Genomic DNA, 22,256 nt, shown 5'->3' with positions numbered 1-22,256 from the left:
AATAAGACGCATGCACGCGCTTTCCTGCTCCACAAACTTTCATTGTAAAAACTCCCGCGACTTTTGACTTTCCTGACTCCTACCTTTTCCTCTCCATGCTCCGAATGTCCTCGTCGCGCGTGGAGTGGAAGCCAGCTCGTCAAAAGTAAGAAAGGTCAACTAGCAGCCTTTCTTTCCTCTCATCAAGTTCCAGCCTCACATTTGTTATCGATCACCATTGCTCGCTCCCGACCTTTACGAGTGAAGATCAGTCCGCCCGCCGCCTCACCGCCTCCGCGGTCAGCCTCCGCCGCACTCGCGTCAACTAGTGCGCGAGTGCGGACTGGCACACAAAACATTCACCAGGTCAAGAAAACCTCAGCGTATGCAAAACAACATCGATTCCAGTCTCTGACGTTCAATAAAAGTATAAATGAGTATAAAGTGGTATTAACATGATTTACAATGCAATGTTGTATTTTATTTTGATAAGTGTTACACCACTTGCAGGAATAATGAGACACAACATGAGGTGTTTCACATACTTTTTACTCTTCAAAAACAGTTTTGCTTGAAGTACAGAGCTGAACATTTAAATCAGACAGCAACTAACGAGTAACATAAGAAGCTCCAACTGCAGCAGGGAAAACAAAAAGTCTGTGCATTGTCTGTGTTTTCCTATTCTTTCATTTGGACGGAGCATTGAAGCCCAAGTGCAGTGATGAAGGTGGAGGTCGTCACGCTGTTGCACAAGCAGGATGAAGATGACAGTTGGATGGAGTTCAGTGCAAAACAGTCCTGGTTCATCATCTCCCACAACAAACTGTTGGGAAAACACAAAACTGGTCAAAATGCGCACGTCCAGATGGATAAAACTGTTATTTGAAATAAGTCATTGAAAAGGCTTGCAGTGTGCTTCCGTGCAAGGAACAACACTGGAGAATAAAGTCATTGAAAAGGCTTGCAGTGAGCTTCCATGCAAGGAACAACACTGGAGAATAAAATCATTGAAAAGGCTTGCAGTGAGCTTCCATGCAAGGAACAACACTGGAGAATAAAGTCATTGAAAAGGCTTGCAGTGAGCTTCCATGCAAGGAACAACACTGGAGAATAAAATCATTGAAAAGGCTTGCAGTGAGCTTCCATGCAAGGAACAACACTGGAGAATAAAGGAGGTCCTCGGTTAGCAATATTTTGTGCTTGGGAGACAATGATTTCTCAGCCTAAGCAGTCTTCTTTAATGAATGTGTCGCAAAGAAGGACAAAATCCCTTTTATTCTTTATTTTGTCTTCCAAGCATTAGATTGAAGATTGTTTATTATTACAGTTAAACAGAAACTTTGCCCTACAATGAAAATCTTACTTTGCTAGTCCACCCTTCAACTAGTCACACGGTACTTTGCTAAAACTACAAAAGTATATAGAAGGCACAGTAAGTAAGAAAACATGATTGTGATGGACAGTCAACAGTAAAAATATGCAGGTGACCTTGGCTCACAGCAGCAGTTCAAGTGTCTTTAGTCATCCAAGGTGAAAAGTGTCTACAGTGATGCTTCACAGTTGGTCAAAAGACAGGTACTCATCAGACTCCTCTGATGAGTACCTGTCTTGTTCAAAAGACAGGTACTCATCAGACTCCTCTGATGAGTACCTGTCTTGTTCAAAAGACAGGTACTCATCAGACTCCTCTGAAGGCAGTGTGTCAAAAGAAAAGGAAAGACATGATCAAAAAGATGAGAAATGAAAAAAAACATCACTGCAACACCTTTCCTGCGTGAAAGTCAACCCCAATGGTCAAATTAAACTTTTCTCTCTTTTTATTATTGTTCCATTATCATTTCATAAGTCTTTAATGTGCTCATTGAATCCTCCTTGTGCTAGAATGTCAGATCACATGCTGAGTAAGAACCAAACTTGTTGGTCAATGGAGGACCACCAAGATGTTGCAGATAAAGTCAATCAATTACACCTCAGCCATTTAAATGTAGTAACCATAGTCAGTACTAAGCTGGTTAGTCCTTCAACTTGCCACTGATGTAGGGCACATAGTCCAGGTACATAGTCAGTACTAACCTGGTTAGTCCTTCTTCAACTTGCCACAGATGTAGGGCACATAGTCCAGGAACATAGTCAGTACTAACCTGGTTAGTCCTTCTTCAACTTGCCACTGATGTAGGGCACATAGTCCAGGGACATAGTCAGTACTAACCTGGTTAGTCCTTCTTCAACTTGCCACTGATGTAGGGCACATAGTCCAGGTACATAGTCAGTACTAACCTGGTTGGTCCTTCTTCAACTTGCCACAGATGTAGGGCACATAGTCCAGGAACATAGTCAGTACTAAGCTGGTTAGTCCTTCAACTTGCCACTGATGTAGGGCACATAGTCCAGGAACATAGTCAGTACTAACCTGGTTAGTCCTTCTTCAACTTGCCACTGATGTAGGGCACATAGTCCAGGGACATAGTCAGTACTAACCTGGTTAGTCCTTCTTCAACTTGCCACTGATGTAGGGCACATAGTCCAGGTACATAGTCAGTACTAACCTGGTTAGTCCTTCTTCAACTTGCCACAGATGTAGGGCACATAGTCCAGGAACATAGTCAGTACTAACCTGGTTAGTCCTTCTTCAACTTGCCACTGATGTAGGGCACATAGTCCAGGGACATAGTCAGTACTAACCTGGTTAGTCCTTCTTCAACTTGCCACTGATGTAGGGCACATAGTCCAGGTACATAGTCAGTACTAACCTGGTTAGTCCTTCTTCAACTTGCCACAGATGTAGGGCACATAGTCCAGGAACATAGTCAGTACTAACCTGGTTAGTCCTTCTTCAACTTGCCACTGATGTAGGGCACATAGTCCAGGAACATAGTCAGTACTAACCTGGTTAGTCCTTCTTCAACTTGCCACTGATGTAGGGCACATAGTCCAGGTACATAGTCAGTACTAACCTGGTTAGTCCTTCTTCAACTTGCCACTGATGTAGGGCACATAGTCCAGGTACATAGTCAGTACTAACCTGGTTAGTCCTTCTTCAACTTGCCACAGATGTAGGGCACATAGTCCAGGAACATAGTCAGTACTAACCTGGTTAGTCCTTCTTCAACTTGCCACTGATGTAGGGCACATAGTCCAGGAACATAGTCAGTACTAACCTGGTTAGTCCTTCTTCAACTTGCCACTGATGTAGGGCACATAGTCCAGGACCATAGTCAGTACTAACCTGGTTAGTCCTTCTTCAACTTGCCACTGATGTAGGGCGCATAGTCCAGGAACATTGTCAGTACTAACCTGGTTAGTCCTTCTTCAACTTGCCACTGATGTAGGGCACATAGTCCAGGAACATAGTCAGTACTAACCTGGTTAGTCCTTCTTCAACTTGCCACTGATGTAGGGCACATAGTCCAGGAACATAGTCAGTACTAACCTGGTTAGTCCTTCTTGAACTTGCCACTGATGTAGGGCACATAGTCCAGGAACATTCGCCAGTCTGTGAAGTGAACCAAGGCTACGCCGCCAACTGTTCCCCAAACAGCAAGTGTGGGCATCCTGTGGGGAAAACTAATAAGTGAATACATTTCACAAACTAATAAGTGAATACATTTAACAAACTAATAATTGAATTAGGACTGGGTGATATTGGCTTTTATTAATATTGCAATATTTTTATGCCATATTGCGATACATGATATATATCAGGATATTTTGCCTTGGCCTTGACTGAACACTTGACACATATAATGACAGCAGTATGATGATTCTATGTTGACTGAACACTTGACACATATGACAGCAGTATGATGATTCTATGTTGACTGAACACTTGACACATATAATGACAGCAGTATGATGATTCTATGTTGACTGAACACTTGACACATATAATGACAGCAGTATGATGATTCTATGTTGACTGAACACTTGACACATATGACAGCAGTATGATGATTCTATGTTGACTGAACACTTGACACATATAATGACAGCAGTAAGATGATTCTATGTTGACTGAACACTTGACACATATAATGACAGCAGTATGATGATTCTATGTTGACTGAACACTTGACACATATAATGACAGCAGTATGATGATTCTATGTTGACTGAACACTTGACACATATAATGACAGCAGTATGATGATTCTATGTTGACTGAACACTTGACACATAATGACAGCAGTATGATGATTCTATGTTGACTGAACACTTGACACATATAATGACAGCAGTATGATGATTCTATGTTGACTGAACACTTGACACATATGACAGCAGTATGATGATTCTATGTTGACTGAACACTTGACACATATAATGACAGCAGTATGATGATTCTATGTTGACTGAACACTTGACACATAATGACAGCAGTATGATGATTCTATGTTGACTGAACACTTGACACATATAATGACAGCAGTATGATGATTCTATGTTGACTGAACACTTGACACATATAATGACAGCAGTATGATGATTCTATGTTGACTGAACACTTGACACATATAATGACAGCAGTATGATGATTCTATGTTGACTGAACACTTGACACATAATGACAGCAGTATGATGATTCTATGTTGACTGAACACTTGACACATATAATGACAGCAGTATGATGATTCTATGTTGACTGAACACTTGACACATATAATGACAGCAGTATGATGATTCTATGTTGACTGAACACTTGACACATATAATGACAGCAGTATGATGATTCTATGTTGACTGAACACTTGACACATATAATGACAGCAGTATGATGATTCTATGTTGCTGTTGTCTGCTGAATATCTTCCCACTTGGAGCCAAACCACCAGATGATGGACCCCCTGCTCTTTATGTTGGACATTTATTGTTCTTCCTCCATTTGTGATAAGTTTGGCACCATCTCTCTCTCGTATTGTCACAAGCTCCACCTGCCTCAGCTAATGTTAGCCATGCTGCTACCTCTCTGATCGGCGAGAGCGTGTGACGCTAGACTCGCGAGAGTATGTGACGTAAGTAAGAAGGCGGGCTTGTTTCACGTCTCTGTGAGGAGGACAGACTAGAAGGAGTGAGACACGCCAGTAATGTAATGCACGCAGCTGAAAGCAACGATGTGAGAACATATCATCGAATATAACGATATAGTCATTTTCTGTATCGCACAGAGACAAACCTGCAATATATCACCCAGCCCTACCTTAGAGGTAGAAAAGCACAATACAAGTACAATCCATTTATCATTTATTTGCATGTAAACATTAAAGTAGTCCATGTTAATATTTGCATGTAAACATTAAAGTAGTCAATGTTAATATTTGCATGTAAACATTAAAGTAGTCCATGTTAATATTTGCATGTAAACATTAAAGTAGTCCATGTTAATATTTGCATGTAAACATTAAAGTAGTCAATGTTAATATTTGCATGTAAACATTAAACTAGTCAATGTTAATGTTTGCATGTAAACATTAAAGTAGTCCATGTTAATATTTGCATGTAAACATTAAAGTAGTCAATGTTAATGTTTGCATGTAAACATTAAAGTAGTCAATGTTAATATTTGCATGTAAAGTTATGACCTCAGCTAGGCTAACAGCTAATGCTACAAAGGTTACAATCCGTCCACTAAATACAAGCTCTAATAAATCTTTCTTCTTTTCATGAACACAAAATGAAAATAACTGCCTTACCACGACTTAGCAATGGCCACATATTTCTGACCGAGCACTTTACTCAACATGGTAGTGACTTCTAGCACCTTCTAGCACCTTCTATTAGCTCCTGTTAGCTTCTATTAGCTTCTAGCACACGACGCGCAGCTGCTGACAACTTCCGGTTAAGGTTAGACCAGGGACCGGCTCGTACGCATGCGCATAAGGAGACAAATGCGCACTAACAGCCCGCTTCTGCCCTCTCGTGGATGACTGCGAAATAGCAGCGGGATCAGACCACGTCACTACATGACTATTTGTATTCTTTTTTTAACTGTTACACACACACACACGTCTATATGTATATATATATATATATATATATATATGTGTGTGTGTGTGTGTGTGTATATATATATACATATATATATACACACACACGTCTCTATATATATATTTATATATATACACACACACACACACATAAATACATATATATGTATTTATATATGTATATGTATATGTATATCCATCCATCCATTTTTTACTGCTTGTCCCCTTCGGGCTCATGGGGGATATATATATATATGTATGTGTGTGTGTATATCAGAATCAGAATCATAAAAGTTTTTAATGCCATTGTTTGAGAACAGGGTTCACAAACTCGGAATGTTACCTGTCACAATCATGCAACATAAAAGACATGAGACAGAATAAGTAATAACAGGATCTGTAACTGAGCTATCAGATCTTGTTATTGTTCACGTGTCTGATGGCTGAGGGGAAACAAGTGTTGAGGTGTGGGTCTGGATGGACTGTAGTCTCCTGCCTGAGGGAAGAGAATATTTTGTGTCCAGGGTGAGAAGAGTCCGCTGTGATCCTGCACCCACACGCCTCCTGGTCCTGGAGGGATGGGAGCTTGCAGCCAATCACCTTCTCAGCAGCACGTACATGCGCTGCAGTCCATGCTCGTCCCGGACTGTGGCGCCGGGGAACCACACGGTGAGGATGGACTCCATGATGGCTGAGTAGAACTGCACCAGCATCTCGGTCGGCACCTTAAGTTTCTTCAGCTGCCGCAGGAAGTACATCCTCTGCTGGGACTTCTTGATGCGGGAACTGATGGTCGACTCCCACTTGAGGTCCTGGGTGATGGTGGTGCCCAAGAAGACAGATGGAGTCCACAATGGAGACGGGAGTGGGAGAGTCAATCAGGGTGAGGGGGGATGGTGGGACTGTGACTTTCCTGAAGTCCATGATCATCTCCACTGTTTTCTGGGCGTTCAGCTCCTGGATGTTGAGGCTGCACCAGGACGCCAGCCGGTCCAGTTTGTGTAGAGGGAGAAGAGCCAGGGGGAAAGTACACAGCCCTGAGGAGCACCAGTGTTCGTGGTTTGACTGTCCGAGACAATCTTCCCCAGCCGCACGTGCTGTCTTTGGTCCAGCAGGAAGTCATTGATCCAACTGCAGAGGGAGTCAGGCACGCTGAGCTGGTAGAGCTTGTCTAAGGGTGGGGGAAGTAGAGCTTTGATGAGCTGAAGGCCGTTCGTGACGACAGTAATGTGTGTCGAGGTCCTGAGCGAGAGTCTGGTCATTCAGGGCCTTGGGCTTATAGTTCGTAAGGGCCCTAATCCTCTCTACACGGCTGCAGAAACATTGGAGCGGAAGTGTTCCTGTACAGTAGACGGTTAGAGTACACAGATTTAGCTTTCTGCACTTCCCCATTGAAGTGGTACTTGGCTTCTCTGTAGGTACTCCGGTCCCAGCTCCTCCACGCAGTCTCCTTTTTCTTGCGCAGTTGTCGGAGCTTGGGTGTGAACCAGGGTTTGTCGTTGTTATAACAAGCTCTGGTGCGCCTTGGAATGATGCGCACCTCATTCATCTGTATGTGAGGTCACAGTGTCCGTATACTCGTCCAGATTGTCTGTGGCTGCTCCAATTGCCTCCCAGTCTGTCGTCTCCAAACATCCACAGCTTCAGCAGTGAAACACTTAATGGTCTTCATAACAGCTTTAGCCAGTTTCAGTCTATGCCTGTATGAAAGGATGCACCATCACGTGATCTGATAGTCCAAGGGAAGCACGCGGGACTGCATATGCCTTGCTTACTACTGTGGTGTGACAGTGATCCAAAATGTTCTCCTCTCTGGTCGGGCATTTAATAAGCTGCTTATATTTGGGTAATTCCTGGCTCAGATTTCCCTTCTTAAAGTCACATATATCTATATTAATGTATGTGTGTGTATATATATATATATATATATATATATATATATATATATATACATACATACACACACATACATATATATATATATATATAACCCCCATGAGCCCAAACGGTAAAAAATGGATGGATGGATATACATATATACACACACATATATATATATCTATGTATACGTAAATATATATATATGTATACATATACATAGAAATATAAACACACATATACATATATTTATACACACATATATATATAGATACATACATATACGTATATATATATATATATATATATATATATATATATATATATATATATATATATACACATACACACACAGATAGATACATACATATACATTTTTGAGAGTTGAGTAAAATGTGCATTATAAATAAAGCACATTTGATTTTAGCAGTGCAACATGAATTTAAGAAGACAGTGAATAACAGTAAGCATTGGTATTAAAAATGGCACATTTATTGCTACATTACTGTTATATACACAACAGTTGTCAATATCTACTTTATATATAAAAATAGGAAAGTGGAGGCACTCTGAGGACACGGCCTACACAGATATTGCCCTCAAATATTCATAAAGAGAGAAAGAGCTGTAGGAAGTCATTTGCTGTCAATGACAAAAACGTCTCTAATAAAGAAAATTGTATGCTTTTATACTGGCAAACTGTTAAAAAAACAACAACAACAAAAAAACATTTACATAAACAAATACAAGTCATTGTGATCATTTGCAAGGTAATCACAAGACTTATTTTCAGACCAAAATAAAAGTCATGGGCATACTCATCAAGTGACACAGATAAGGTGTAAGGTTTTTGTCTTGATATATCATACATATGAATGTACATGACCAACACTAATTAGGAAGTATTTGACCAGTTCTAGACCAGCTTGTTGGTCAGCCTCAACAAATTCTCCAGATGAAGTCCATCTTTAAAGCCGTGTTATTATATGCCATGTGTAACAGGAATATTCAGGCACTGGTGAGTAACCATTATAAAACTCCCCTAGGTCAGAAAGATGAACTCAGGATGATGATTTCTATTAGAATTGAGTTGACTTGTGCCACCACCTCCAATGAACTAACATTGGACATTATGCAGAAAAACCCTAAATACTGTTTGAAGATAAGTGATGAGTTGCCAAGTCTGCACAGAAACATGTATTCCAGGCGAAGACAAAAAAAGTTATCACAACATGTGACATTACAAGCCAGACTGTTGTCATTTCCAACATTTGCAGGCACCTGGCACAACACCGCACTTTGTTCCCAGAATCTTAAAAAAGCTTGTCTTCAATTCAAACAATGTAAACAAAAAAGAAAGAACCATCCCAAATGTATAAACCCCAACTCTCCGGAACTATTTTACAAAGTGGGGGAAAACATGAACATAAAAACAAGGCTAACAAATTCTACAAAAGGAAGATCGTTACAAAGAGGCTTTGCAGTTGTTCAAAATGGAAGAAAAAAACCAAGCGTGCAAGTCAATAGTGGCAACTTACTTACTTAGGATTTCAAAACTCATGATCCCTTTCAACACTTGCGGAGGTTCTCCATTACACCTTTTGACAAATTGGAAGCGCTCAGACCTGGAAACAATCCGCATCCTGATTGGTCCAACTGGAGTTCAAATGGCCATCGGCATGAAATAATAATAATATTCTTAATTGCAATAGGGTATCAAAACCATTCTGGTCTGACGGTTATCTAAGAAAGAAAGTTATAGAAGCAAAATATGTCGCGTGTTTCTAAAACAAGAAAAAAATGCCCCTTTTGTGAATGGACTGTCCAGGATGAGTGCTAAGACCAGATCTGAATGAACACATGAAGTCTTTTCATCCCGCTTGCATGGCAGTGACCCGTAGGATCCACGGTTTACGAGGAGAAAAACAACAGGCAGAGTAATTGTATATATATATAGATGTATATATATATATATATATTTTAAAAAAAGAGCGGCCCCCTCTTTCTGCGAGAGGCTTCCAACATGGATGGAGGTTGTTGATGGAACATGTCTTCCTTAGGGGAGAATGCCACATATTTGACAGATTATACCAACTTGACTCAAAGTTGTGAATGATCCCAAATGTCTTTCTGATCCAAAAACATTAAGCATTCCTTCCTTTTTGAGGAAAGTCTTGGAAAAACACGATGGTGTCTTCACATTGGTGTCCTTGGGTGAAAGGTGTGAAGATGGTGGTCCAAAGAACACAAGCAGAGATTAAGGCCACGTGTTCAAACGGCTGGAAGAGAAAGGAGATGCAAACACATGAGATAGAAGACTAACCGCCATCACTGTGAGAACTAACCTTGGAATTACATATGGCTCATGGTGTCCCCTCAGAGACCCCCACCCAGCTGCATCTGAGGGTCCACACCCGACACTTTCTCCTCCTCTCTTCTCTTCAGGCAGGCAGCCTTTGGGTTGAGGTTACGCTCTTTGCAGAAAGCAGACAGACATAGTAAGGGCACCCTGAATACAATCACTTCTGACAATAGAGAAGAAGCAATGGTGAAAAGGCAGAAAAAGAGAAAAGTAGGATGAGAGGCAGAGTAGCACAGATGTCCTTCCTCATATCTTCCCCTGCTTTGTAAGAGGCCAGGACAGAGATGTTACAACATGACCTTTAGGAGGAGATGTTTCCCTGGCTGGCTGACCTACCTCGCACCTGCTTCTCCAAGCCCAGTATGACCTGGACGGCCTGCTGCAAGATGACCAGCTTGGTCTGGGCCTTGTCGCTCTGCAGGTGAATCTGACACATCCTGCCCAGCTCTCTGAAGGCCTCGTTTATGTCTCGCACACGCACCCGCTCCCGGGCATTGTTAGCTAGGCGCCGCTCGCGCTCCCTCCGCTCCTTCTCCTCGGCACTGAGGCTCTCATCGCTCACTGTGACAACACTGCAGCTAGGAGGAGAGCGCTTGATGGGGCGAGTTAACATACCCTTGGCCCAACATACTGCACTTCATGGTAAAGATGCACATGGAAATATTGCTTCTACGGCTATTTCATCTAAGTGTCAAGTAGGATTCCATTTTAAATGTCTGAAGAAACATCCCAGTGGAGTGGGCCAGGCCAGAGAGCATCAGGCGGACGTCTTAACCTAGGTTTTCATACGCTACATTCAAGAAATACATCTTGTTTTAGATCTGAAGGGTCACTGAGGTCCAGGATGGAAGTTGAGGGGATTTGACGACTATCCAGCAAAAGGACAGAAAATATGAGGAGGGCACGAGAAGTAAAAGGAGAGAAGAAGCAATGCAGCAACTATGAATGAAGGTTAATCAAATACATCACAAGCTAATCAAATACATCACAAGCTGATGTATTTATGAGAGAGCATGGTGGAATGAAGGTAGAGCGGTGCATGGATGGAGAGCATGGTTATATTGCAGGGTGCAGAAAGGTTAATAGAACTAAGTGTCTTTCTGAAGACAAGATGAGCAAGCAGCAGAAACAAAAAGCAAAAAGGAGGTGATAGTGGGCATCACGACAGACAGAGATCCAGTATGTGCAGGCAGCATCAGAGAATATACAAACAGTCACACAACTTCATCGCTCCTCACCTAAAGGATGGACAGTGCTACCTCAACCTACAAGTCACTCTTTAAGTTGTGTGCGCTATTTGAGTTACTGCTTGAAGTGGTATTTGTCCACATCTGTATTTCCTGTAAATGTTCCTATCAAATCAAGAAACTGCACACAGCCAGAGATCGACACAATCCTGCTCTCCAACCACTGGAACGGCGGATGTGAGAGCAAAGCGCGTCAGAAAAAGAAAGCATTTAAACAACTCTGCAAAGTAGCGCAACCGCATTGGCTGAATTCAGCTTCTGTGCCAACACCAGATGGGACATTATTCCATGAAAATATAGAGAAGCTGACCAATGGTCTGCCCGACGGCTTCTTTTCACCTGATTCCACAGGGTGGACGAGCAAGCAATATCTGTCACTCAAAGAGGTGTGTGTGTGTTGTTATTGGCAGATCAGCTGAGAGAAACAAACAAGCAGCAATGCAGCCTGAAGGAGACAAAACATGAGTCTGCTCCTAATTGCATTACTTCACAAAACTACTTCTCTATTTTCTTTGTTTTCCTTATTAAAAGGCATGTTAAAATGGTTGTGTTTAGTAGGATTAAGCACAGAATAAATTGACTTCATTTGATTTCGAGTGTTTTAAGTTAGGAGCTCATTGGTGCAAAAATGGTGCTTGTCAGTTGAGGCATCACTGTACTTGTGTAGCGAATAAGATGAGCAAGCTGGTGTGGTGCATAGGAGCATGAAGCTATGTGAGAGCTGACCTTCCCCTCCTCCTCCTTCCTCCCTGGACACCCACTGACCTCGGACTTGCTGCTCCAGGTTGAGAATAACGTTAACGGCCTGTTGGAGTACGTTCAATTTGGTCTGCGGTTTCTCATAGTTCAGATGGAGCTGACACATGCGGCCCAGCTCCTTAAAGGCCTCGTTGATGTCCCGCACACGGAGCCGCTCGCGGGCATTGTTTGCCATCCTGCGCACTTTCTCCCGCCCAGCTTTAATCTCCACTGGTAGGTCTTCTTCATCGTCATCCTCATCATTCAGACTAGTCAATAGCAGATGAGGAGGGAAGGAAACAACATGTGTTAACATGTACACACCTGAGTGGGGCGTGGAGGTGAAGTGTTGCTTTCTAATAATAGGTCAGGACTTGCAAAGCTGTTCGTGATGTGTATTTGTTAGCTTTGTTTCCGAACTATTTGCTGTAAATTGGACGCATTCAAAACAAAGTTGTTGTCCATAAACAACGTCTATATTTAATATTATGTTGATGATTACCTGCTGTAAAGGAGACAAAAGGTACCTTGTTAGAAGATGGGCATTTAGCTCTTTGTTCTCGTCCTCTGACTTGTCAGTAAGGGAGCAGTTTTCATCGTCCTGCTTGCTCTCTCGTTTAATGTCAGCGCCACTGGAACGACTGAGACTGTTCACCAAACCTGTCATTAAAAAACAAGCTATAAGTTTCTCAATATTTCTGAGAGCAAAGAAGGACTTACTGGTGAAACTATCAGTCTGAGAGCCTGGCAGAGCGGACGCGGAGCCGTGGTGACCATGCACAAGTCCCCCACCAGAGGGCAGTCTCGCAGAGTCCTCATGGTGACTGGTGAGCTGTAAGACAAACAATGTCAACAGTGTTTGAAGACAGTGGCCAACTTCATGCATCTCACCAGTCCGGGCAGGCGACTGGCAAGGCCGAGTGCTGCACTGCTGAACGCTGGAGGTAAGCCCAAACCAGATGCCAGCAGACTCTGCATCTCAGCTAGTCCTGCTCCTCCTTGCCCACTGGCATGGCGCTGAAGAACGTTAAGCGCTTCATCCAGGCGGTCCTCCAGTTTATTAGGCTTAGGACGGGGCAAGACAAATAATATGAGCCAAGATGACCACAGGATCGGCCTATAAATCTGGACAAGCTTTAGGTTTGGAGCCATGTTAAAAGCCTCACCATTGCCTGAAGTCCTCCATGAAAGCTAGGTGAAGGTGTCGCTTGTCCGGAAGATCTTGTCCACTGGGAGGCAGATACTAAAAGAGAAACAAAGTGCGTGTATTAAAACACTAATTCAAGGTGATAGTATTATCTTTTTCATCAGATGCCACTCGCAGTATTTTATGTGTGGAAAGATGTCACCCCGAGACAGAACAGGGAAATGACCCCACCTTTATTTTTGACTGTACTTGTTCTTCCTCTCTCCTAAGTTATATTTGGAAGATGAGCAGGGCTGAAAGATCATTTGAATGACTGAGATTTAATATTACAAATCATTGGCAGACAATGCTAGCTAGTGTCCTATCACTTGGAAACGACTTGGGCTGCACAAAAAATATCAGCCAAATAATTATTGGGGTAATAATAATGACAATTAATGAAGAAAGATTAGCCGCTCTGTAGTTTAGGTTGGCTAGGCTGAGAAAATCAAGTGCTTCTTTTCTTCTACCTCAATTAGCTGAGCTCAGCATGCTGTAAACGACCTAGGGATGGACAATTATGGCAAAAATAATAATCACCATTATTTTTAAATTGATATTGTAATCACGTTTATTCGTTAATTACAAAACACGTTTTTTCGTAAATGAAAAATTATATAAATTAGTAACAAATATACCACAAGTGAAACAATAATAGTAATAACACATTTAAATAATAACAATTAAAAAAACAATAAAATTCTGCTTTTCTCTGTTTGAATTGTTATACCGTTTTTAATTTATAAACTTATTTTGCTTTTTGTGAGAAATATTTCCTATTTAAATACGAAAATCCTCACATCTATTGGTGCAGAACATCTTTGTGTATCAAAAAGTGCTTTAAAGGCCTACTAAAATGAGAAGTTCTTATTTAAACGGGGATAGCAGGTCCATTCTATGTGTCATACTTCATCATTTCGCCATATTGCCATATTTTTGCTGAAAGGATTTAGTAGAGAACATCCACCATAAAGTTCGCAACTTTTGGTCGCTAATAAAAAAGCCTTGCCTGTACCGGAAGTAGCAGACGATGTGCACGTGACGTCACGGGTTGTGGAGCTCCTCACATCTGAACATTGTTTACAATCATGGCCACCAGCAGCAATAGCGATTCGGACCGAGAAAGCGACGATTTCCTCATTAATTTGAGCGAGGATGAAAGATTCGTGGATGAGGAAAGTGAGAGTGAAGGACTACAAAAAGAAAAAAAAGGCGAGGGCAGTGGGAGCGATTTAGATGTTAATAGACACATTTACTAGGATAATTCTGGAAAATCCCTTATCTGCTTATTTTGTTACTAGTGTTTTAGTGAGATTATATGGTACCTGAAAGTCGGAGGGGTGTGGTGACCGCCAGTGTCTCTGAGGGAAGCCACACAGCTGCAGGAGGACGCAAGCTTCGCTCATGTCAACGGTAAGAGCCGACTTATTACAACAATTTTCTCACCGAAACCTGCCGGTTGACATGTGGTCAGGAACTATATTCGCTTGACCGCTCTGTTCCATAGTAAAGCTTCACCTTCGCGAATGTAAATAAGGAAACACCGGCTGTGTTTGTGTTGCTAAAGGCAGCTGCAATACACCGCTTCCTACATACATCTTTCTTCTTTGACTTCTCCATTATTAAATGAACAAATTGCAAAAGATTCAGAAACACAGATGTCCACAATACTGTGTAATTATGCGATTAAAGCAGACTACTTATAGCTTGGATCGGGCTGGAAAAAAATGTACGCTACAACCCATCCATCCATCCATTTCCTACCGCTTATTCCCTTTGGGGTCGCTGGTGCCTATCTCAGCTACAAGCGGTGACGTCAAATGCATCAGACGCGTCATCATACCGTGACGTTTTCAACTGATTACTTGGCGCCAAATTTAAAATGACAATTTAGTCAACTAAAGCGGCCGTATTGGCATGTGTTGCAATGTTAATATTTCATCATTGATATATAAACTATCAGACTGCGTGGTCGCTAGTAGTGGCTTTCAGTAGGTCTTTAAGTACATTATGCTTGTGTAAGGTATTTATTTGAAACCTTTATTTTGTTAGCGGCGGATGTGGCGCAACACACTGTTATTGAAGGGGGAGTAAGTGTGCTGTGCTGCTGTTCTCAGCTTGACGAGTCATAAAACAATTATGAGGCTGGAAAAAAAAAAAAAAAAGAGAGTACAGTGATCTTACATTGATGATGTCGTTCACAACAACACAAGCAGATGAGATGTTTTGTGGGTGTAGAGATTGTTCTTGCTGCTTTTAGTTTCATAGTTTAGTGGCTGTTTCATGTGACTATGTGGACATTATTCAGGACAGGGCGTTGGAGTGTTTTGGGGAAGAGTAAGCAGTACCGGACACATTATTTACCCAAACAAATGTTCCTTCTCTTCACAGTAACAGCACCTCACTTACATTTATCTCAATTTCCCTGATATTATATTGCGTTTATCAGCGGATTCCACTTTACTGGCCGAATGTGTGACTCTATCCATGTTTACGTGAACGTGGAAATTACGTCTTACTTTTTTTTGTTAATTTTAGGGATTATTGATGAGGCATACTAGCTCTGTGTCAAATAAAATGCAGCAACCATGATGAAACCCCAAACTTCTGGTGGACGTGGTCTTTTTCCCCAATTACACATCCATTTCACAGCTACAAGCTACAAATTTGCAAGCTTGTTGCAAAGCCCATTAATAGTTTTTAAATGTTTTATTGTTATATTTCCATGATCGTGAGAAGCCATAACCGAAATCTAAATCAAAATTCGATTAATTGTCCAGCTCGAAAAAGACCTGTAAACAAACATGGCATCTCTTAATTTGCCCTCGGGGGTTAATAAAGTATTTCTGATTGTTTCAGAAGAAGTTTTTGCGTGCTATTTCCACAAAACCCGCAAACATTCTGCGAGGAAGAAAAAAAACAACAACACATCCAACCTAATCAGCCACTTGAAAGGCCATTGTCACTATGACAATGTTTTGAGAGCCTATGGTACCTGCAATGCTAAAGCAGCTGTCACAAAGCTAGCTGCAATGAAAGGCCTGCACAAATTACAGTTAACTCTAAATTTAAAACAAATCTAGATATAAAAAAGGTATCTGTATCAGCGTGAAAAAAAAATTGTGCATCTGTAAATACGACACCACATTTAAAATTCAACGCTGATAAGGCTGCATATCAAAGGCAGAGAAAATGTCACAGTGTTTGCCTGACCTGATGCAGCCTGAGGAGAACCAGAAGGGGTGGATGGGGACGAAGAGTAGCCATTGCTGTTGGGGTCTGAAGGATAGATCTGCACACAAACAATCATGTTTTCAGGCCTGCATTCGTTTTCACATCTTTGTACAACTTACAGATGCCAGCGCTTTCCCAATCTCATCACCAGAACTTCCAGGTACTGTTCCCCGGTTGGCTGAACAGGAAATGAAAAGATCCCGATTAAAATGTGAAGTCACATAGGCCCTGTTTACACTGCACACACAATCAAATGTGTTTGCCCTCGAGTGACACTGATCGGATTATTTTGCCAAATCTGATATTTTGGCATCAGATTCAGACCACATCCAGGGGTAGTCCATCTGAGCTTTTCAAATGTGGCTTGAGTCTAAATGCAATGCCACCTGAATGCCATCCCCACATGACTTTCTCATCAGCTTTGGGCGCGGGGAATGATGTAACCCACCAGCATCTGGTTCTGCTGAGTCAATTTAAGACGACCATATATTCAGTGCACTACTAGACAATAGTGCGCAAACAATATTAGAACAAAATTACATTTTCATTCCTAAGAAATAGCAATTGTTGAAGGACCAGAGTTGACATTGTGGCGTATTTGTCGACATGGGAGTTGCCTATAAAAGACCTTCAAAAACATCCAAACACCACCATTGGGGTTTTATGTGCACACTGTGAGTATATACAGTATGTAATGTAGTAACATTTAATATTTACGTACTTTGCTTATTTTAAGCATACGCGGCGCATTCAATTTAAAAACACATCATGACGTTTGCTTCCCCCCCAACATCAGTGATTAATACTCACTGCAGACTTCATAAGAGCCAACAAACATAAAACATCACTTACTGTACAATGTCTGCTGTCATTAAAATGCCAATTAATAGAACCTTGTTATAGTCCTGTTTAGACGAAGATAATCCTTGTGAAGAAAAGGGGGGTGGAACAAAGCATCTTTTTGTGTCGTTCTCGCCGTTGAGGGGTCTAAATTAGCTGTCAAAGTGTACCAACCTGTCGGAATACATCCTCAGCCTTCTAGTATCCGGGTGAGAGGCATGACTTATCTACAATAGACTTCCACAAGCAAGGAAGCATCTTACCACCTGATGATGTCAATATAGACACACAAGCTTGTGATTATGGTGCCACTGCAAATAGTTTGTCTGCGTTAGCGCTTGTAATACCAATATCACTAATACTTGGTTGAAATACAAGCCACAAAATCAAAATGAGTATTGTTGGCACTTTTTGGATGGTTAATTATTGGGTTTTATGGGCAGAATAGAGGACCTCCCATTGGCTCGGTTTAAGCTGACTTTTTTTTTTTACGAATACTTATGAGTTAGGATGCATTTTTAAAAAATACACCCGACATTATAATGAATGTGAATGATAGGGATGACTGTGAACTATAGGAAAATCCGTAAAAAAGTGCAGTTCCCCTTTAAGGACACTACTCATTAAGATCAGGGTTATGGGGTTTCTCCTAAAAGTGTCTGTACCAGCAATAGGAGGCGTGTGACCTGGAACGCCAAAACTGTTGGAGCCAGAGTGGAAACCAGCCGGGTGAGCCCCGTTCACTTCACTGCCATGCAGGGGGTAGTTTTGGGGTGAGAGGGGCAGTGGCTGACGTTTCTAGATGGCAAAGAGAGCAGATGATTTCAATGGACATGCAGACAAGTGGCCTCAAAAAGTCCTAATCATAAAACAACATGTTAAAATAGATAGTGAAGGCTCACCAGTCTGTCTTGGGGGTTGATGGCAGTGAAGGGACCATGCTGGCTCAGATGGGGGGGGTTACCCAGCACGGAAGGATAACCAGGCTGAACCATCGACCCAGCAGAACCCCATGAATCGGAGGGTGGGTGGAGGCCTTCTGTCAGGAGGCATCCAACGACAGGGGTGGGGGAATAACCAGTCACAGGAGATGAAAAGACAATAAAAAAGACACATATGCGACATGTCACATTATTGTGATGACTTCATCCAACCGTTTTACACTGTGCAGACCCTCTTTAGGTTGCTACATTTTTAAACTATGCACCCGAGCAAACATCAATTAAAAAGAACACACACACAGTACATAAGTGGATGTTGCAGCACATAATTGTGATTAAACTGACCTTGCATGTAGAAGGGTGGTGGGTAAATGCTTCCTGCCTTGGAAGCAGAGTAGCCAACATTGTCCCTGTTAAATTCATCACTTGAGGCTGAGGTACAAACCTACATGAGAAAAAAAAAACTTTAAAAAAAAACAGCTGAGGAAATGAACCATTTTCTTTGAAAACCCATCCATGACTTTACTAGGTAATGAGAGAAACCACTAGAAAAATCGTTACTTTAGATGATTGATTTCATTACTACAATGAAGCAATTTGTTAGTATCAGTGATCTAAAGAGCTTTTGACTGCCACTGCTGAAAGGCTTTCTTAGGTATCATCTTCTTCAACACAAACAGCCTGCAAAGGTTTTGGATACTTAACACACAACTTGGAGACCACAGAACTGGACTTGGATCAACTTATACCGATTTAAACAGACTTCCACCTTACCAATAGCTTTCTTAATCAACATTATTGAAGATGCAAATATAAAATGTGTCTGTAAAAACTCCAATCTAACTGGACTACACTTTTCTTCTGTAATTTGATTAAACAGAAAGAAGAAGGAGAGGAAAAAGGAGGGTAGAGGAGAAGAGGGAAGGAGAGATGCACTCCTAATTACTGAACCATCTGTCGAATCCTGGATGGCGGCCAACCCTACTGGCAGCTGGGATGGAGGGGTGGGGGAGGGAGAGAGAAAGGGGAGAGCTGTTGTTGGTGGTGGTGAGTGGGAGGGGCTGTGGAGTTTGAGGCGATGGGGGAGTGTTGAGGAAGAAACGGAGAAGGGGAGGAAATGGGGGGATCAGAGAGCGAGACTGGGAGGGGAAAAAATGAGGCAAGTAAGAAGCATCAAACCACGGTACGAGTTTCCCTCCGTGATCTACACAAATACGCCTGGCAGAGGGAAGGAAATGTGGCCACAAAGTAGAAAGGCCCACACTATAAATACACTACAAATGAGCCACCGGCTTCCCCCTTTCCCTTCTTTAAATGAGAGGTGCAGATACACAGCTGTGCAAGCTGAATAAACGCCATTGCTGCAGTCGGGCAGTTTTTGCAAGCCGCAGAGAAGCCAGAAATGCCAAATGTAAGATGAAAAGAGACATCATCTGACAATGCGGGCTCCCACGGACATACTGAGACGCAGTTCTGGACGTTAACACTTACAGAGGAAGGCAGGCCAGGGGGCACCTTCCGGATCTTTTTTGGCTGTGCATCTGATAGGAAAAAGGAAGACAGAGAGGCACATACAGGCTCAAACCACACAATCTCGTACAAATGAACACTTACCATACAATTCAATTGGTGCAGATCCATGCAAATGTGTGAATAATACCATCATGTGACTCGTGATCCTTACCTAATTTCATTGGAATGCTTATCTGATGTGTTTATTCCAATAAGCACCTGCATTATTATTGCTTTCTTTGAGTAAACAAAAGTTCTTGATACTTGAAGCAAAGCAATAATACACATGCGGTTTAATAAGATTGAATTTATATCTGAAGAAAAAGTCTTTTGTTACTGAAATGTGAAGCACTGTCTTACCAACGGGGTCTTGTGCGGGTCGTCTGCGAGGATTGTTGCTCTCATAAGAGGAATAAAACTGTGACGAGGGCTTCAGACCAGAGGGGGAAAGGGCATGAGCACTGGGCATAAAGCCCAGCTACAGATTGTGTAAATTGGGGCAAAAACATGAACACCACATTTCTGGATAATTCGATTCTAAACTACAACTAAAGGATGGCTTGTAGCTTTTGTCTTCCTAACTGATTTACCTGCGTTGCAAATGACGAGTATGGTCCTCTCTCGGCCTTCCCTGTTGGCAGAGACAATGAAATTAGGCCATGATTTTGAAAATTAGGCATTAATGTCAATATTAAATCCCAATCTGGCCATTCCCCTGTCTCCATTGCAAAGCCTCGCATCTGCTGAGTGATTGTGTATGACGTGCCGTATTTATGGCTGTGCACAGCAAAACAACAACAAATTGACCCATTATAAATGGTTCAGGGGCAATTGTGCCCGTCTTCTCTCCCCTCCCCAGACAGTTAAACAGAGAGAGCTATAGGCCAATGTAATCCCAAGAGACGGCCTTGTTTGTGCATGGGCGCACTTTATAACTCCAACACCCCTCGTACACGCCCACCTTCACATTGAACATATAGAATGGCGCACATTGCTCCTCCGTCATTATCCTGCTGCCTTCATCCATCACATCTGAGCATGAATATGGTTTGCCCTCGAGAGATGCATGCGTGTGAATATCTAATCAACATGGCACTAATTTATAAAAATGTGTACTGCAATGGCAGCATCCCCCCATTGAAGTGGAAAACATTCCCAGGTATATCCATTTTGTGTGTCAAGACAGCTGCTGTGTAGGTTTTTCAGATCCAGTTTTCATTTAAACTCACTCACCAGTGATCCCTGTGCCAAATACGGTGCCATGTGGAATGCCATCTTGCTCACTATAAATGCCCTCTTCAGCAAAACACTGTAAAGGAAGACAGCAAGCTTTAGAAACACAGAAAGCACGTACTAAAGAAGGGTTGCACTGGTGATATCTGGGATCCACTAATACATTCCAATACCCAAAGGGATGACAGCACAAATAGTCAAGAAACCCTAAAGGCAATTTGATTAAATAGCATCAGTACTTCAAATAACTTCCCAGCTTTTATCCTTATACTGAAACGACTCATGAATCTTGTCTCTAATGTAAAATGAGGAAAAATAAGGTTTAGTCGTACCCTTCCCTGACTGAACGATGGACTGTTCTGCTCTCCGGGCCCCCAAGAACTCGACCCATTCCTTTCATCAACCCCTGGAATACAGAGACATAGGTTAGAAACAAATCATTACATGAAAAACACAACAGTGAATTCTACCCCCTCTTTGCAGAAATACGTCCATATTTAGAGGATGGTGAGCAGCTTTCTACTGACGCTCACATGTCACAACCACAGACAGCATGGTGTGTTGTCACATAGCGTGGATGGGAGCTGTAGGAAGTTTGAATAATTAACACCCAATATGAGAGTCCCAGAATCATTCCCTACATTCCTCACTCTCCCACTCCACGCCTTTACATTTTCACGGCATAAGCCATTTATAGTCAATCTATTCTCCAGCCTTCATGTGAGCACTGAAACAAGGTCTAAATCTTATATAAGTGACACGTGCTATCCTTGACCGGAACACTCAGGGAGATGAATGGGTTTGAAATGACAGATTTTAAAGGTTGGTCCCTGCCCGTCCTATTTCCTTAAATCTCTTCTCCAACTGCAACACACAATCTCTAGGGGGAAAGCTGAAGCTTAATTGCAGGCTGATTTGCATAATTGTGCATATTAATGAAGCTTAGGTCGATGAATATTCATATTTTTGTTTTGTTGTCTAATTAAAAAGCGGAGCGGGAAGATGATGGGGGGTGTGGAGGCGGGCTAGAATCATGACAGGATCAGCAGTATAACAGAATGATGGGTCCACAGTGCTGAGGGCTGCTAGATTGCCGTGAAAACAGTGATCTATACGCACAACACC

At 42.0% G+C, this 22,256-nt stretch overlaps 2 protein-coding genes across 8 annotated transcripts in view; both read right to left on the bottom strand.

Annotated features, from left to right (window-relative positions):
• Positions 1-507: 507 nt before the first annotated feature.
• On the bottom strand, positions 508-5,826 carry LOC133535617 (cytochrome b-c1 complex subunit 10-like). Its single transcript, XM_061875592.1, has 3 exons — positions 5,667-5,826; positions 3,410-3,531; positions 508-802 (listed from the first exon to the last, which is right to left on the bottom strand). The coding sequence occupies exons 1-2, from the start codon at positions 5,714-5,716 to the stop codon at positions 3,414-3,416; spliced, it is 168 nt and encodes a 55-aa protein (XP_061731576.1). The 5' UTR covers positions 5,717-5,826; the 3' UTR covers positions 508-802; positions 3,410-3,413.
• A 2,482-nt stretch (positions 5,827-8,308) lies between these two features.
• Positions 8,309-22,256, bottom strand: part of LOC133535583 (transcription factor E2-alpha-like) — a 31,038-nt gene continuing 17,090 nt past the window's right edge. For 2 of the 7 annotated variants that reach the window (XM_061875559.1, XM_061875538.1), the window contains 16 exons: positions 21,464-21,537; positions 21,132-21,207; positions 20,489-20,529; positions 20,259-20,376; positions 19,878-19,927; positions 18,732-18,831; positions 18,348-18,484; positions 18,111-18,243; positions 16,725-16,783; positions 16,585-16,663; positions 13,352-13,428; positions 13,077-13,250; positions 12,713-13,017; positions 12,213-12,454; positions 10,184-10,312; positions 8,309-10,117 (listed from right to left, as the gene is read on the bottom strand). In XM_061875559.1, the coding sequence (XP_061731543.1) occupies positions 10,215-10,312; positions 12,213-12,454; positions 12,713-13,017; positions 13,077-13,250; positions 13,352-13,428; positions 16,585-16,663; positions 16,725-16,783; positions 18,111-18,243; positions 18,348-18,484; positions 18,732-18,831; positions 19,878-19,927; positions 20,259-20,376; positions 20,489-20,529; positions 21,132-21,207; positions 21,464-21,537 (1,763 nt within the window). In that variant the 3' untranslated portion in view covers positions 8,309-10,117; positions 10,184-10,214. Of the gene's footprint in view, positions 10,118-10,183; positions 10,313-10,536; positions 10,779-12,173; positions 12,455-12,712; positions 13,018-13,076; positions 13,251-13,351; positions 13,429-16,584; positions 16,664-16,724; positions 16,784-18,110; positions 18,244-18,347; positions 18,485-18,731; positions 18,832-19,877; positions 19,928-20,258; positions 20,377-20,488; positions 20,530-21,131; positions 21,208-21,463; positions 21,538-21,601; positions 21,711-22,256 lie in introns of those variants that run through there. The other 5 variants (XM_061875576.1, XM_061875546.1, XM_061875567.1 and 2 more) reach the window with 5 other exon arrangements.

This window comes from Nerophis ophidion, linkage group LG02, assembly GCF_033978795.1.
Source record: "Nerophis ophidion isolate RoL-2023_Sa linkage group LG02, RoL_Noph_v1.0, whole genome shotgun sequence".
NCBI lineage: Eukaryota > Metazoa > Chordata > Actinopteri > Syngnathiformes > Syngnathidae > Nerophis > Nerophis ophidion.
Note: the sequence above shows the minus strand (reverse complement) of the source record. Positions and strands in the feature narration are given on the sequence as shown.

Coding starts and splice junctions, on each gene's coding strand:
- LOC133535617 (XM_061875592.1), bottom strand. CDS start 5,716: ATGTTGAGTAAAGTGCTCGGTCAGAAATATGTGGCCATTGCTAAGTCG. Junction 3,532..5,666: donor GTGGCCATTGCTAAGTCGTG/GTAAGGCAGTTA, acceptor TTTTCCCCACAG/GATGCCCACACTTGCTGTTT.